The 16,689-nt window shown below is 40.8% G+C and overlaps 2 protein-coding genes across 5 annotated transcripts in view; one reads left to right on the forward strand and one right to left on the reverse strand.

Moving 5' to 3' along the window:
• Window positions 1-10,406, reverse strand: part of LOC119487665 (plasma membrane calcium-transporting ATPase 1-like) — a 32,397-nt gene extending 21,991 nt beyond the window's left edge. Inside the window, exons 1-4 of one of the 4 annotated variants that reach the window (XM_037768711.1) lie at window positions 10,336-10,406; window positions 9,037-9,098; window positions 6,511-6,651; window positions 4,348-4,638 (exon numbers count right to left, since the gene is read on the reverse strand). In XM_037768711.1, the coding sequence (XP_037624639.1) occupies window positions 4,348-4,543 (196 nt within the window). In that variant the 5' untranslated portion in view covers window positions 4,544-4,638; window positions 6,511-6,651; window positions 9,037-9,098; window positions 10,336-10,406. Of the gene's footprint in view, window positions 1-4,347; window positions 4,639-6,510; window positions 6,652-7,747; window positions 7,815-9,036; window positions 9,099-10,335 lie in introns of those variants that run through there. The other 3 variants (XM_037768712.1, XM_037768713.1, XM_037768714.1) reach the window with 3 other exon arrangements.
• Window positions 10,407-11,453: 1,047 nt separating this feature from the next.
• Window positions 11,454-15,856, forward strand: bet1l (Bet1 golgi vesicular membrane trafficking protein-like). Its single transcript, XM_037767975.1, has 4 exons — window positions 11,454-11,562; window positions 12,993-13,078; window positions 13,732-13,788; window positions 14,334-15,856. The coding sequence occupies exons 1-4, from the start codon at window positions 11,520-11,522 to the stop codon at window positions 14,499-14,501; spliced, it is 354 nt and encodes a 117-aa protein (XP_037623903.1). The 5' UTR covers window positions 11,454-11,519; the 3' UTR covers window positions 14,502-15,856.
• Window positions 15,857-16,689: the final 833 nt, after the last annotated feature.

The raw sequence follows: 16,689 nt of genomic DNA on the forward strand, positions 1-16,689 counted from the left end.
TTCCTCTGAGGAGCAGAGCGACATGTCGGGACTTGCTCAGATCCCTCCGGACACACCGCAGCTGCTGACTGGGTCAGTCTGAGCAGGTTTATAACCCTGCACCTCTCTTCATGTTGTCTAAAAATGAAACTCAGTGAGCAGAGCACTGAGCGTGCCCTCTGCTTTCAGGTGAGTGGGATTATTAAGTTAATGGATCGGCCCCCCAGGCACACGGAGAAGTAAAGCAGTGCGATGGATTTTCCACCGATTTCAAGCTGCTGCTGACATTTAACCTCTCTCTGTCAGCAGGAGACGAAACACTGAAGGTCTCTACTGAGCGCGTGGAAGACGGACAGACTGGATGAATTAATGATGACGATGAAAATGTCAAGGGGCAGACTGGGTCCACCGAGACACACTGTTCACAGTCCACTGTCTGTAGTCCTATGAGACACACTGAGTCCACTGCCTGTAGTCCTATGAGACACATTGAGACACACTGAGTCCACTGCCTGTAGTCCTGTGAGACACACTGAGACACACTGAGTCCACTGCCTGTAGTCCTATGAGACACATTGAGACACACTGAGTCCACTGCCTGTGGTCCTATAAGACACACTGAGACACACTGAGACACACTGAATTCACCGTCTGTATTGTCTGTTTACCAAAACAACAAAGTTTGGCTAATGTTAACTGGATTATATCTCCACAGGTTGACTTTTATAGAAATTAAGTGAAACCTGTGGGTGTATGGAAGGAAAGAAATCAATCTAATAAGAAGATGGATAATTAAAAAAATTAACTCCTGATTAGTTCTGACTAATATAAATCGTATTTTCATCATCATCGCGATACGAACATGCGCGATAAACACATTGCAAAAGACTGCCTGAAATGCGATGAATAATTTTTTTATATAGGGATGGTTACCGAAACCTGGTATTAAACGGGCCGTAAAAGTTAAAGACCGTAACGTTAGTATTTATTATCACACTGCATCCTCTCCCTGCTCTGTGTCGGGGCTGTGGAGCTCTCAACGTACACACACACATGCAGCAAAGTCGAGTTGAGGACAACTAAACTTGTTACTGTAAGTAAGTGTAATAAAGTATAAAGCCAATACTTTATTAATACATCTGTTCAACAAGCATAAACATGTTAACATGTAGAAAAGCGACATTTCAATCTGCTCTGTCCGCAATCTCTCATCCACCGCCGCTATGTTTCCACAAGTACAGCACGCTAGTCGGCTAATAGCGAATTGTTACAAACAAGTGTTTTTCTTGAGTTGAATGAATGACTTTAATTCCCTCTAGTAAGCAGTGTTTCAGTGTTTGTGTCTGGGGATTTTATTGTGAAGGGTGGAACATGAAGCGGTGATGCGCTGTTATTGACAAGGTTAGAGGCCGCCTTGGTGCAGACTAAGGAGCCTCCGTGTTATTATCATAACGTATAGGCATAACGTAACCCTCGGCTACACAAGCTAAAAATAGCTGTCTGTATGTTGTTTAACTGTTTCGCTTATTTTGCTGCATCATAAGATTCTTTTAAACTTTGTTGCTGGCTGAGACGAACCAGACCTGCTCTCTCTACCAGCGGTACCTGCAGCAGGGAATCACATCATCAGAGGGAGGAGGAGGACAGAGGACAGGAGGAAGGACTGATACTGACTGTGTTCTTCATCTATCAACATTTTAGATTGTTTCCAGTGAGATATTAACGAGTTTATATGGTGACTATATTTAAATAATTATTTAATTCCAATCCTGTTCTGAATTTAAAGACAACCAGGCTGACATATTATAGCTAATATGCACACTTCAATATTTGTTTATTTATCGCGAGTCATATCGCAATATTGAACAATGATATCGCACATCGCAGATTTTCCTCATATTGTGAAGACCTACACCTGATATGTAATAAAAGTGCTAAAACAGCAGGATGTTCATTAAAAGAGCAGCTTAGTGTTCTGTCTGAACCTGCAGTCACAGTGAGGTCATGGAGTCTAAGTTTAACATTTAAAGTAAAACGCAAAACTCCTCTGGTCATCTACGGCACACGAACACACACCGACCCCTGATCCACCAGCTCCCACCCTGCAGGGTTCAGCAGAGGTCACATCATGTAGAAAAACCTCACAGGCTGCTCAGACACGGTGATCATCTCTGCCTCCATTACATTAACTATTATTACGACTGACAGGAAATAGATTGCAGCCAGATTGAAACGGGAGACATGTTCATATCATGCTGGTCTGCAAATGACAGCGACACACGGCCTCTGTTTATGATGACATTTAGGGCCCTATTTTCATAGCAGCGAAACAAGACCTGTCAAACATATTACACAATCGCCTGATCGTGATTATTTGAGCAAGCTGCAGGCAACATTTTACATAATCGTTAAGCTGTGTTCACACTAGGAGCGACACCGCAACAGGCTGAAAGTAATTTTCAATGGAAGACGGTGATATGAAGCTACAAACTGACGCCTGACACTTGTCGCTGCGTGTCGGGAGTGACACGCAACAAATAAAGTTGAGCTATCGTTATTTGTGAAACCTAAACTAAAGTATAACTTCACAAGATGCTCCACGTTCCTCATTTTCATGCAGGCAGCATGCTGCTCTATTTCCCCTCTAAAATAACACGTAAAATTACTACTTTATAATATTATAACTTTATTCTCATAATATGACTTTTTTCTCGTAAACTTATGACTTTATTGTCATGATATTACGACTTTTTTTCTCGTAAACCTATGACTTTATTCCCATAATCTTAGATAATTTTTTTTCCTCAATGTGGCCCTATTACTCTGTCGTACTATTAAACGACATAACTACGTCAACGAGGGCTTGAACAACACTTCAACAGCGACTTTCTGACAATGTAGCTGGCCATGCTGGCCGTTTGGTTGCTTTTGTCACTCGTAGTGCGAACACAGCATTAGATTCCACAATCAAGAGGATTTGAAGCCAATGTTAGAAATTTGGCAGCAAATAGAAAGTGAATTAAGTGCGTTTTCATCAGCTGGGTAAATAACGTGTTTACCTGAGCACAAGGTTTTAATGTAAGGAAGATGGAGTTGTTGCTCCCATCAAGCAAATTAGATAAGTCACATAAAAATGTTTGGATGGAAACATGGTGTTATAAGAGTAGCATGGGTATTTTAAGCAGTTGTGTAGTGGAGGGTATACACAGGTATATTGAGTATACCCACCTCTTTTTCTGGTTTACAGTATACACACTTATCAGCCAAAACGTCACTAGAATATATAGGAGAGTATACCCACTTCCTCCTCAGGACCTATAGGCTACCATCTACCTAGTACACCCACCTCATCAACGACCACTACACCACTGCCTTTCAGTAGCAGGTGGTATTTTATGTTTTTAACTTGTGTCTGTTCCCCTTGTATATTTTATCCAGTATTTTTGTTTTTGTTTTATTTCTTTGATTCTATTTGATTTTATTTCTTTGACTGTGAAGCTCTTTGTGACTGGTGTCTGTGAAAGCTGCTGTATAAATAAACTTTGCTTGCTTGCTAGTGCGAGCGTAGAGAGAGTGTGGTCGAGCGAGAGATGGTGGCGGTGGATGCGTTCAGAGCAAACAGGTGTTGGTGATCGGAGCAGAGAAGAAATGAACAGTTAAGTTGACTAGTAGTAGTAAATGTACAGTTTAGGTTTGAGTTAGTCCATGAGTTAATGCTGCAGCTCCTCAAGACCCAAGAAAGCTACATTTTGATGAGCAGCCATTGAAATTAACAACATGGATTTAGCTGCAAAGCCAAATACAACAGCACCGCTCTGTGGCATAAAATTAACAGAAAAAGACACTTTAAGCTGCAGTCGGTAACTCCGAGCAAATATGATAAGTTATTTTTTTTCAGTCAAACTTAAGACCACTTCACTTTCATCACTGAAACTGCCTCAGAAACAGCAAGATAAATCATCTCGTCCTCGCTGCTGTGAATCGTCCATTTGAAGTTTTCCTCATTTTAAATGCAGTGTTTACAGACTGGAACACGCTGTGTTTGTCTCATATTGTCCTGAAGCTGACAGAGAGCAGAGCAGGATCAACAGAGGCTGCAGGTCGTAGTTGACTTTGACCATCACACAGTCATCAGTCCCTTGAGCCAGACTAAACTTAATACGTCCCCTGTTGGTTTAATGGCTCCACGCCATGGGGAGGGGTCTGTGAGTCACTGGTGAATGGGCCTTCAACATCATTACATACCAAAGTGGCTCTGACTGAAAACACCAAACCCTATTTAGAGTCACACTGCCTGTGGTTGAACTTAAGTTTAGCTTCACATTGACACAAACTTCACACAGAAGCAGAGTTTCTCAACGTATTTACCTTCGACAGGTGACGTTCTCAGTCTGGCACACAGTCCGTGAACATCTCCGTAACTCTCCTTGATCCTGGTCAGGGACTCTTCTCCTCTCAGCTCCATGAGGGAGCGCAGCTCCTGCAACGAGCAGCTGAACTCTGCCTCGTGGTTGGCCTCGGCACGTCGGCCATGTTTGGACCCACGAAAAGAGTTGTTGGCCATGGCTCCTTCCTCTGGGACTCGACGGAGGCCTCCCAAAAAACACAGACTCAGTGGTCAGCCTGAGGTGCAGATCTTGCCTGACGGGGACTCTGTGACTGTAGGGGGATAGATAGATCAGGTCATTTCAGAGGTCTCTGGTAAAGCAAAGTACCTTGAGGGGAAACATTTAAAAATATCACAACACAAAGGGCCTGATTGGACACCAAGGTCATGTCCTTGGTTTTGTTTCTGGAAATGTGAGATTTACAGTAATTGCATTCACATTACACATGAGGGGTTTTCAAAGACTGATTCTGATATTTCTTGTGACTCCACATATTTAAATTTGACTTTTTCTGACAAAAATATGTCAATAAAGTTAGAGGAATTTAAGACTTCTCTACCAGAATTGTATTCCTGGAATTGTGGAGATTGAAATAGCATGTAGATCATCATATAGAAAAAATTTACTGAAATTATAATTGAACAGTTAAATAAATAAAATGTGAAACAATAATGATAATCAGAAAGTGTAATTTTTTTGGTGGGAACTTGGACTCTAACCTGTGTATTTATAAAATCCTGGCTACAGCCCTGTGTCGGCAATATGGTGGAACTAATTCACCATATTCAACAATATTTTGCCAGTATATTGCAAATAGCCCCGATTATCTTATCTTATCTTATCTTATCAATATATATGATTAAATGACCACTCTACTCCACTGTCATGTCAGTTACATGATCAGAAAAAAAGAGTAAATATTCAATAACCATCATATCGTAATTGCAATAGTAGTCAAAATAATCGCAATTATATATTTTTTCTAAATCGTTCAGCCCTACTTTGATCAGACTGGATACATATCTGTGTGTGGTGTCGAGTATATTGTGCCTGCTGGTGTGTGAACTGTAAGCCTTTATATGTGTTCCTCACAGGTCGTGACCTCTGTGCCTTCAGATGTAATCTGTGTCAATCAGTCAGCCGAGGCTTAATCTGAGCAAGAGAGAAGCAGTTGGTTTAAGGCCGAAGGAGAGAAAGAAAAGAGCTACTGGGAGCTGAACAGAGGTCTACGACGGAGTATTAGGGCCACATTGAGGAAAAAAAATAAATCTGAGATTTCAAGAATAAAGTCCGAATATTTCGAGAATGAAGTCATAGGTTTATGAGAAAAAAGTCGTAATATTATGAGAATAAAGTCGTAATATTATAATGTTTACATGTTATTTTAGAGGGGAAATAGAGCAGCCTTTGTGAAAATGAGGAACGTGGAGCATCTTGTGAAGTTCGGTTTCACAAATAAGGAAATACTTCATCTTCTGGCACATCAGCACCACACTATCATCTGTATCAGGATCTTGAAATGATTGTGCAAGAATGATTATTCCGAAGAAAGAACCACACGGACCCGATGGGGAAACTGCCTCTTTTGTGTTGGAGAAAATTCCTTTTTCTCTTGTAAAGTTATGACTTTATTTCTCGGAATATTACGACTTTTTCCTCGTAAAGTTATGACTTTATTCCTGTAACATTACAACGTTTTTTTCTTGAAATAGTATGACTTTATTCTCATTAAATTACGACTTTTTTCTCGTAATACTACGACTTTATTTCTATCAATGTGGCCCTAATGCTCCGTCGTAGAAGTCATCTCTGGTCAAACTGGTGGATAGAGCTTCGCTGTTCACTGTATAAAGCATTAGTGATACCAACCAATAGAAAGAGATTCAGTTTAAAACAGGAAACAGGATGGAGGATGTAAATCTTCACACAGAGAAGGATCATTTTATTTTAAAAATTTGATCAGTTAATAATGAACTAGTCATCACAGCAGTACATGATACTACACAAACTAAGGCTGTGCTGAATAGACTAAGCAGCCCTCCACACTAAGAAAACAGGCTTTTTGACAGAAACACTATTTATCTCTGATAAAACATTGTCACTTCATTACTGCAGCAGTGAGAAGAAGAAAGGCTTTACTTACAGAAACTTCCCCCATCGCCACCTGTTAGCAGCAGCAGGTATTAGTGGCGGTCCGATTACTCCGAGCAGCGTCACGCTCACAGCTCCAGAAACAGCCCATAACCCGGCCACAGCTCCTCAGCCGGCAGTCTGCAGACCTGCTCTGAGACCACAAATTTACTCCCAAAACCAGCCTGTTGTTCAGAAATTCAGTTTGACCTTCAGCGAGCTCACAGCCACGAGCAGCGCTCCATCAGAGGAAAAAACAGGAGCTGGCTAACTGATTATCTGAGGAAAGCCTCGCTTAATCTAATTAGACAATCTGTGGGTTCAGTGAGCGCCAGAGAGAGAGAGAGAGAGAGAGAGAGAGAGAGACTACTGCTGCTGCAGCTCCTCCTGCTGAGCACAACACACACAGACAGGGTCTACACAGAGTCACAGACCGGATCCACACAGAGTCACAGACCAGGTCTACACAGAGTCACAGACCAAGCCTACACAGAGTCACAGACGGGGGCCAACACACCAGGTCTACACAGACCAGTTCTACACAGAGTCACAGACCGGGTCTGCACAGAGTCAGAGACCGGCTCTACACAGACCAGGTCTACACAGACTCACAGACCGAGTCTACACAGACCGGGTCTACACAGACCAGGTCTACACAGAGTCACAGACCGGGTCTGCACAGAGTCACAGACCGGATCTACACAGAGTCACAGACCGAGTATACACAGACTGGGTCTACACAGAGTCACAGACCAGGTCTACACAGAGTCACAGACCGGATCTACACAGAGTCACAGACCGGATCTACACAGAGTCACAGACTGAGTCTACACAGAGTCACAGACCGGGTCTACACAGAGTCACAGACCGGATCTACACAGAGTCACAGACCGGATCTACACAGAGTCACAGACCGGATCTACACAGAGTCACAGACCGGATCTACACAGAGTCACAGACCGGATCTACACAGAGTCACAGACTGAGTCTACACAGAGTCACAGACCGGATCTACACAGAGTCACAGACCGGATCTACACAGAGTCACAGACTGAGTCTACACAGAGTCACAGACCGAGTATACACAGACTGGGTCTACACAGAGTCACAGACTGAATCTACACAGACCCGATCTACACAAAGTCACAGACCGAGTCTACACAGACCAGGTCTACACAGAGTCACAGACCGGGTCTACACAGTCACAGACCGAATCTACACAGACCGGGTCTACACATACTCTACTAAACCTGCTGCAGCTCCACCTGCTGAGAGGAAGACACCGATTTCTAAACAGACTTGATTGAAGATGTAAACCTGCAGACGGGGGTCAGAGTTTCAGACTGGGGAAGCAACCACCAAGAAACAACCTGACAATCCTCTAACTGTAATTTCTATCCTGTTCTCGGTGCTCTGACTGGCATTTATTCACTACCGTTGTTTTGTTTTCTTACAGACAGACATACAGAACTCATGCACACTTCCCTTCCCCCCTCTGAGCAGCACTGATGCTGGCTGACGTCAGGTGGCACACACACACGTGACACACACACACACACACACAGGTGGATTACAGCACATAGAGACACAGGAGGATTAACTGAACACACACACAGCTTGATATCACTGTTTCACATTTGCATGATAGTGTTTTAACACTGAGCTAGCATGACCTTTGACCCCGCACTCCAAAACTCTACCAAAGAAATGGTTTAAGGACTCTTTGGACAGATCGGCGAGGGAATATTCTATTAGAGCTCTGATTCATGCTGCCACAAAATGCAAATTTCGAATATATGTTTTTAATCTAGTACATACTTAACTGCTTGTTACAACTCGGATCTGAAGGTAATTAAGACATTTTAGTTCAAATAAATGAATTAATTTCATAAAGAAGATTAAAGTCTGTAAGATAAACTTGCTTGATAAATTAATTCTGGGTGAACTAACCTGGGATTGGTTTACCAGACTGTACAGTGTGTGTGTGTGTGTGTGTGTGCTGCAACCTAGTGGTCACACATAGTCAACACACTCCACACACAGAGGCCACCTTGAATCTAGGAACATCTGACACCTGTGACAACAACAGCAAAACAAACTATTGTCTAGAAAAAGCTAATGTTACCAGATTTAGCAATGATCTGTACAACATAGTCAGCTGTCTCAGAGATCCAGTTTTCTGACCCCATTTCAACTGAGAGATAGTACAGAAAACAGTCAAAAACCGAATGTAAACCTGTTTGATTTATTACTGAATCTGTTTGTACAGCCCCATTTTGTCTTTCACCTATTAACATTACAGTCATGGAGGTCTGCGATACACATACCTTTTTGCTCAATTTAGAAATGGTGGAACTGTCGGTAGGGAGTGTTTTAAGTTAACTTAATTATAACGACCCAATATAGCCTATCCTAGTATCTTTTATTCACTGTAGAAATTCATAATGTGTCTCTCTATAATATGTAGGAGCATCCTGACTGTAAACCCGCTCCTAAAACCTGAATGAATAACTCACACACCTCAGATCTGCATGCATACCTGCCTGTCTGGCTGGCAGCTGTTGATTCCAGGCTATAGGCATCCTGTATTATAGTGTGATTCTACAAACAACACAGGAAAGCACTTTAAGTATAAACACTGTATACAAGCACACCACCTTAACCCTATAATGTTCCATTATGAATATTATTGGAGGATTATAGGCCTACTATAGAAGATGCATAGCCCAAGTATAATAACAAAGCAAAATTCTGCTCGCTCTACATAGACATGAACAAGCATCGCTCAACACAGTGAGGCGACACACGTCAGCTAAAACCACAATATCACTCTATATTTCACCTGCTTGGCAGTAATGTTAGCTGACCAGACGAAGGTCTCTCCATGAATCAATGCTGATCCTAGTGTTGGCTTTTCCTGCTTCAGCCTCCCGACCGCGGTCAGAAGGAACAGGGGAGACACCGGAGTTTTGGTCGGAGACGATACTGTTTCTCTCTGCGGAGCCCCGTCACTTCACAAGACACGGGAAACCTCTCTTGGTCTGGAGGAGCTGCAGCATTTATTTCTGCACAAACGTCCACTGTACATTCACTAGATATTCTCAGAGCTAAACTAACTCTTCTGCAGTGTGTAATGTGCGCGCATGCACGTCTAGAGGTGGAGCGAGAACGAGCGCGGTGTGTGAGTGAAGGCAAGCAGGCAGAGGAGCAGAGGAGCAGAGACTCCGGCCCTGGAGACCAAAGCTACGGTCTCCCCCGCGTCCTCCGACCGCAACCGACTAACACTGTTTTGCAAGACGGGCTTCACTAGATATAACTTTGCGGTTTGGTGCTTCTGTGTAGTTTGTGTTGGAGTCTGAGTCTGAACAGCGTAGCCACACGCGAGCGTGCATGGGACACCAACCCGGATTGATTTATACGTGTAAGAAGTTACAAAAAGTCCCTTTAACGGTATTTGATGTTTTTTTAACCTAAACGAACATTATAACGCTTACTTGACGTTAGGTAAACTAAGCTGAAATTAATTTTCTGGATGGCCACTAACAGTTAGCTAGCTAATGTTACCATTAACATTAGCATAGGAGAAAAGTATCATTGTTTAAAATTAAATAACATTAGCTAATTTAGTGGCGTTTAATAATGTACATTTTATGATTGTCATATAGCTCATTAGGTTTCTGGGCTCCAGCCAGCGGTAGATTAGCTAACTCACTGATAGCACCGAGGTCATTGACGCTAGGTGGTGCCGTTGAATTAGTGGTTTGTTTGACTATCTCACTTACACTACACTTAATATATATATATATTTCTGCAAAGCTATGCTTCTAGCGTTACTCACCTTTACTTACAGGTAGATTAGCAGGTAAATGTAATGTTGGTCATCACCCTGCTGCCAAGGCTGAGAGGTAGGAAACCCCGTAGCCCAGCCGTTAGACCAAAAGGCCACGCCCACAAGATGAACCGTTTGATGACGTCATGAAACCAAAAGACCACCATTATTAAATAAATCATTTTACGTTAAAGCACAGGTTAAAACTAATAGAAAGGAGTATATATGCGCAAATGCCTGGCAAGAATCCTGGGACTTAGGGATGTAAGTTTCATTTTTCATTTCAAAATGTATTTCGAACACGTAGAATACCAAAAAATTAAAGAAAAAATAAAGAAAAAGAGAAGGATCAAACCAACAAGTGGACAGTCAGAAACAAGTTACATACAATGAAAAGCGTAAAAAAAAAAAAAAAAATTGTCAACACTTGATGCCTTGATATTCGAAAAGGAGTGAGAAGTATAAACTTATTTAATCCCACCCTTCTCCATAAGTAAATTATTAATTATTAACCAGCTTCCTTATTGAGCCATACATATTCTCTAATTAAATTTTCCTAAATTTGTCTAACTATAATTATTATTATTTGTAATTATTCTAACTATAATTATTACCTTTAATCTGTGTCATACAGAAATGTAAATTAATTGCTGATATAATTATCCTTCTCAAAATATAAATTTGTTATCAATCCAGTATACCAATTCATTACTTATAATATAACTTAATCACAATACCAATTCATTACTTACATATTTATCTTAATCATAATGACTATTTGTTATCTTTTCTTATATGCGCAAATCATTATTTATAATATACAATTTATAATATACAATATGCACATGCAATAGAAAATGGAATATATACATACATACACATACACATACATACACGTATACATACATATACAGACCGCACATTGCACTACATGCACACACTGCATACCACATATACACATATATACATACATATATATATATATATACATATATATATATATATGTATATATATATATACAATACACAGCATCCGACCATGCATACATTATTCTTATACCCAAAATCAAATATCCACAAGTGACACAGGAAGTCCACTCCAGTCCAGTAGGTGGCGGTAGAGCGCCTCTAAGCTGGTTTACCAACCGCCAATAAACCAATAAACCGACTTGGTCACGTGAATCTCACAGCTGATGGTGACGTCACTCGTCAACATGGCGGACTGGAATAACAGAGGTATTTAACACGTCCTCACTTTCTAAATGTTTCAGCCATTAACCGTCTTCAGCAGTAAAACAGCTGCTGTTACAGCCGTGTGATGGAGTGTTCATAACATATATGATGGATCAGACCAGCAGCGAGTTTAGTGTTCAGATCTGTAGTTACTTTACTTTAGAGACGAACACTGGAGCTGTTAGCTAGCAGGTCAACTAACTAGCAGGTTAACTAACTAACTAGCTGACTGAGAGGCTAACTAACTAACTGACAGGCTAACTAACTGACAGGCAGGCTAACTAACTAGCAGGCTGACTGGCTAGTAGGCTAACTAGCAGGCTAACTAACTAACTGGCAGGCTAACTAACTAGCTGACGAGTTTAGCTGTTTGGCAGTTTTTTGTTTTGTTTTTTTTTATTGAGAAATTTACATTACAATATGGCATCATACAGAACAGTCCACAACTATAAGGGATCAGACAAGCATGGAAATTGGTATACAGTGCATAAGTGTGTGGATGAAGAGAGAGAAAGAAACCCCAAAACAAACAAACAACAAAACACAAAAACAAAAGTAAGGGACTGTGGGAATAGTGCTAATAGTGCTATAGGGGTTCTCTGTAAGGTTAAGGTCCTCAACTAACATTGAAAGCTTCATAGCATTTATTTTTCTTCATATGTTTCAGAGATGATAAGTAAAGACACAGCTCCTTATGAAAAACATAGAAATTTGGTCTTGATTTCAGGAATCTATTTTTATGTATAAAACACTTTCCAAGAATTATTATGGAATTGATTGCCAGTTCATGTAACGGGATCTCTCACAATTGTACCAAATATAACATTTTCCTTTGTTAGATTAGAAAAATTTACAAATTTAGTGGACAACCAATAATGCAAATCATCCCAGAAAGCATGGACAAAAATACATTCATAAAATAAATGTTCTGTAGTTTCAATGTGATCAAAACCAAAACGCCATTTGTAGTCCATCTTCAAAACATTGTAGTTTCACCACGGCAGACTCACGTCCCTAACATCCGTCGCCATCGCATCATAATTACAGAGCCTAGTGTAAGTGCGGTCAGATTCTCTTCACACCACGGTTGTCTTTTCATAAGGCCTTCTGAATTCTCCTTCACATCTTTCCTTGACCTCATGACGTTTTCCATCGAAAAGACATTAGGACGTAATTTCTTTTTACTTTTTGACCGCATCCCTGGTTTGAACAGAGTCCTCAGGGGCCTCCCTGTGTGTGGCCAACAGGGCCCTGGGCTATATGCAGTGTGAAAAGCCCTACAAAGTGTTACAGGATAGAGGGCTCCAGACGTTGCTTTATTTTTTTTGATCAATTCCACATTTGTGGAATGAATGAATAGTATGAATGTAACAACAGAACCCACTGAGGACTTCACACAGAAACATAGTCCAATGTGTTTTGTGCGTTTCCAGGTCACGGGTCTGTGGACGACATGCTGGATACTGAAAACAAGCGGCTGGCTGAGAACCTGGCCACCAAAGTCTCCAGACTGAAATCTGTGAGTCACAACCAACAGTTACTCTCTTCATCTACCAGTTTCATAATTTCTAATACACTAGTGCAGTATGTACCAGGGTTATTATAGTAAACTAAAACGAAAATAAGCATTGAAAATGTTTTTAGTAAACTGGAACTAAATAAGAACTATATAAAATATAAAACTAAACTGAAATGATATTGCCTGGTTAAAAAAAAAATGAAAAAAAAAAAAAAAATGAACATAAATCATTCAGTTTTAGTTTTTTAGCTCTAATATAGAGATGTTCCGATACCATTTTTTTCCTTCCCTGATACTGATTCCTTGGAACTTGAGGCATCGGCTGATACCGAGGACCGATCCGATACCAGCGTGATTAATTTTTTTTTATAATTATTAATATTAATATAATTATTATTATTATTCAACAGCTGTGACAAACTACCTGCAATCAGTTCTTCTTCGCTGCTCTAAAACAGTAGTTGCCAGTGGCAGCCATGATACATACAGGACGACAGCACAGTGAAAGCTACTGTTTTAGAGCAGCGAAAAATATTTTTTTTCTGGTTAAACAATTACATTTTTTTGTGGGTTAATAAATTATGATGCTTAGACTGGCGTACTCGCCGATACCTGATCCCGAATTGAGTCTGTCCTGTCTCTGAATCTGACAGCTGGCATACGACATCGACAGAGAGGCTGATGATCAGAACGAGTATCTGGACGGCATGGTGAGTCCATTTTATATAGATATGTTTGTTTTTTTTAATTCACATACCACGTCCCTAGACAGAGTGGGTTTCTGATTGGCTGGCAGATGCCCATTTAAATCATATGTATCATCTGTACAGAGGATTTCCTCCACCTGTCTTTGTGACTTTCATTCGACAACAACATATCCCATGTTTCTGATCAGTATACTTTTAAGGCCTCATGGGAGATGTAGTTGTTGAATGGCAACAAAATGATCATTGTTGTATCTTCGTAAAGCCCAACCTACACTGTGTGACTTTTGGGCTATCCTAGACCAAAAAGCACAAAGAGTAGAGTGAGTAAAGAGTGAGAGAAAGTCTTAATAAAGGAGTTGAGCCGTGTTTTTTTAGATTTCCACACGACTCGTCTGGATTTGAATGCAGTTAATAAATATGTGAAGGAGGTATGTTTGAGCTAAAATGGGGTGTGATAATAATAACTGGTTGACTCAAATGTAAACCGGCTTCTCTCTGCAGTTAAAGTCCCATCACAACCTTTTTCTCTCTTGTCCTTTTCCTTTCAGGACTCAAACTTCATGAGTGCAACGGGTCTGCTGACTGGCAGCGTGAAGCGTTTTTCCACCATGGTCCGATCCGGCAGAGACAACCGTCGCATCCTCTGCTACGTCTCCGGTGGCCTGGTCCTGGTCTTCTTCCTGCTTTACTACATGATCTCAAGAATTCAAGGCTGACAGGGAAACCCTGATCAGCCAGGAGCTGGTCCTGAGACTGTAGACTCTGATAACCTGATATCTGACAGGAAAAGACTTTTTATTATGCACCAAAGTGAGAAAACAAAACAGGAAGTAAACAGAAAACATGTTGTTGAATCGTTGAACTGACCAGCAGGGGGTGTCGCCCAACTCAGCAGGTGAAAAACGGTGATGGATGTGGTCATACCAAAAAAACTAAGTATGCCTGGGACATTTCCACTCTGCACCACCTTTGTCCCAGTCTGCTGCAGCCAGGAAGTCCTAATATGGGCAAAGAGAAGATAAAGCCTAAATACAGCTCGTGCACCCACCACAGTGGCGTGATGAACCGGTCATTCAAGACACGCTTGCCCCAAAACATATGTTCATTACAGAGTAGCTCAAAGTTTGATTGACGTCGGCTTGCATATTTTATTATTTCCTGTCGGTACGAAACAGAAACGTTTTTTAAAGATGTTTTGTTTTCAAACAGCAAAAACATTATTATATGACAATTAATATATAATGGTATGTAGTGTGGAATTGAGACACAGCAGCTGGTGAGAGCAGGAAGTGACACCACCATCTGTTATTGGCTGGTCCTCACTGCACCGGGTGATGTCGCCATGTGTTCGACTGTCAATCAGTTGTTTAATTTTCATGTCTTTGTTCTGACACGTTAGCATCTAATGACATGTTATTGATCCTGCAGTTGATTGACAGGAGACAAGGCCACAGGCTAAAACTCCCACACATACTGTAGCATACTGATTCTAGTTTTAAAATAACACCTTTAAACATCAGCATGTTCGGCTGTTTTACTTTAGTTTGATGAGCAGTTTTAGTTCAGTGTGTGTTTGTGGTAAACGCCTGTTTCCTTCTAGTAATTAAAGGCACTAAATTAAATATCCAAAGCATTAATATAGCATCAAACAACTATTGTCTATGTAAAAATATAGAGGAGGAATGTCTACGTGAGCAGAGAATGAAGTCGCTCTCCCTCTATGTGTGTTGTAATCCAATCTTCTCTGTGCTTTGTTGACATCGCCGGGCCGGCCGCGCGTGCTTTAAGTGCATGTGAGCGTACCCCACTGGCTAGGTCACGGCCGCTGCTTTGCACTGCTCTCATCGTCCCGACCAACGGCATCGTCGTAGAAGCGCAGCACCCACCCTCCAGTTCCCCCTCAGATAAACACTGTTATCTATGTCAGCACTTTCGCCGTTGTTTGCACTGTTAGCGCTGTTGACACCGGCTCAGGTGTCGCCATTTTGAGAGCTGTTGAGAGGCAATAGAAATGCTCCCAATCCCGTATTTAGCACCTTTTAAAATTAAATGTTGGGACCTGTTCAGTTTATCGTTACATGGACATTTTGTATCATTTAAGAGGGTTAAAAAGAGTTTCCTTTTTCTTATGTGTTTACATTCCAGCTGTCTGGACTGCTAATCAGCCACAGACAACATTTAAAGGTGCAGTGTGTAGGATTTGGCGGTATCTAGCGTTGAGGTTGCAGATTGCAACCAACTGAAACTTCTCCCTTGTGCCAAGCGTGTAGAAGAACTACGATGGCCGATGCAAAAACCTGAATGTCCCTCTCTAGAGCCAGTGTTTGATTTGTTTTGTTCTGGGCTACTGTAGAAACATGGCGGCCGGCTCCGTGAAGAGGACCCGCTCCCTATGTAGATATAAACGGCTCATTCTAAGGTAACTAAAACACAATTCTTATTATCAGGTGATTACACATAAGAAAACATACTTATTGATATTATATATCCATTTATGCCAATAGATCCACCTAAATACTACACATTGTTCCTTTAATATTATTATTATTAAAACTCATGTAATAAATGACTTTAATTGTGGAACTTGTCGGTGATAATTGCTCCATTTATATGATTTATTTGGGTTCTGGTATTAAGTGAGGAACACTTTATGACAGTCTTCAATAAAAAAAAAGCTGTATATTTTTATTTAAACAAATAAAAGTAGAGCTGACACGATTAGTTGATAAATTGATTGACAGAAAATTAATGGCAACTATTTTGTTAATGGTTTACGTCATTTTTCATGTAAAATGCAGAAACATGTCATGGTTCCAGCTTCTCAAATATGAGGATTTACTGCTTTTGCTTTTAATTCTTTTAATTTATTTTTAATCATTTTAAGGATTGGACTATTGGTGGACA

Source organism: Sebastes umbrosus, chromosome 4 (genome assembly GCF_015220745.1).
Source record: "Sebastes umbrosus isolate fSebUmb1 chromosome 4, fSebUmb1.pri, whole genome shotgun sequence".
Lineage (NCBI taxonomy): Eukaryota > Metazoa > Chordata > Actinopteri > Perciformes > Sebastidae > Sebastes > Sebastes umbrosus.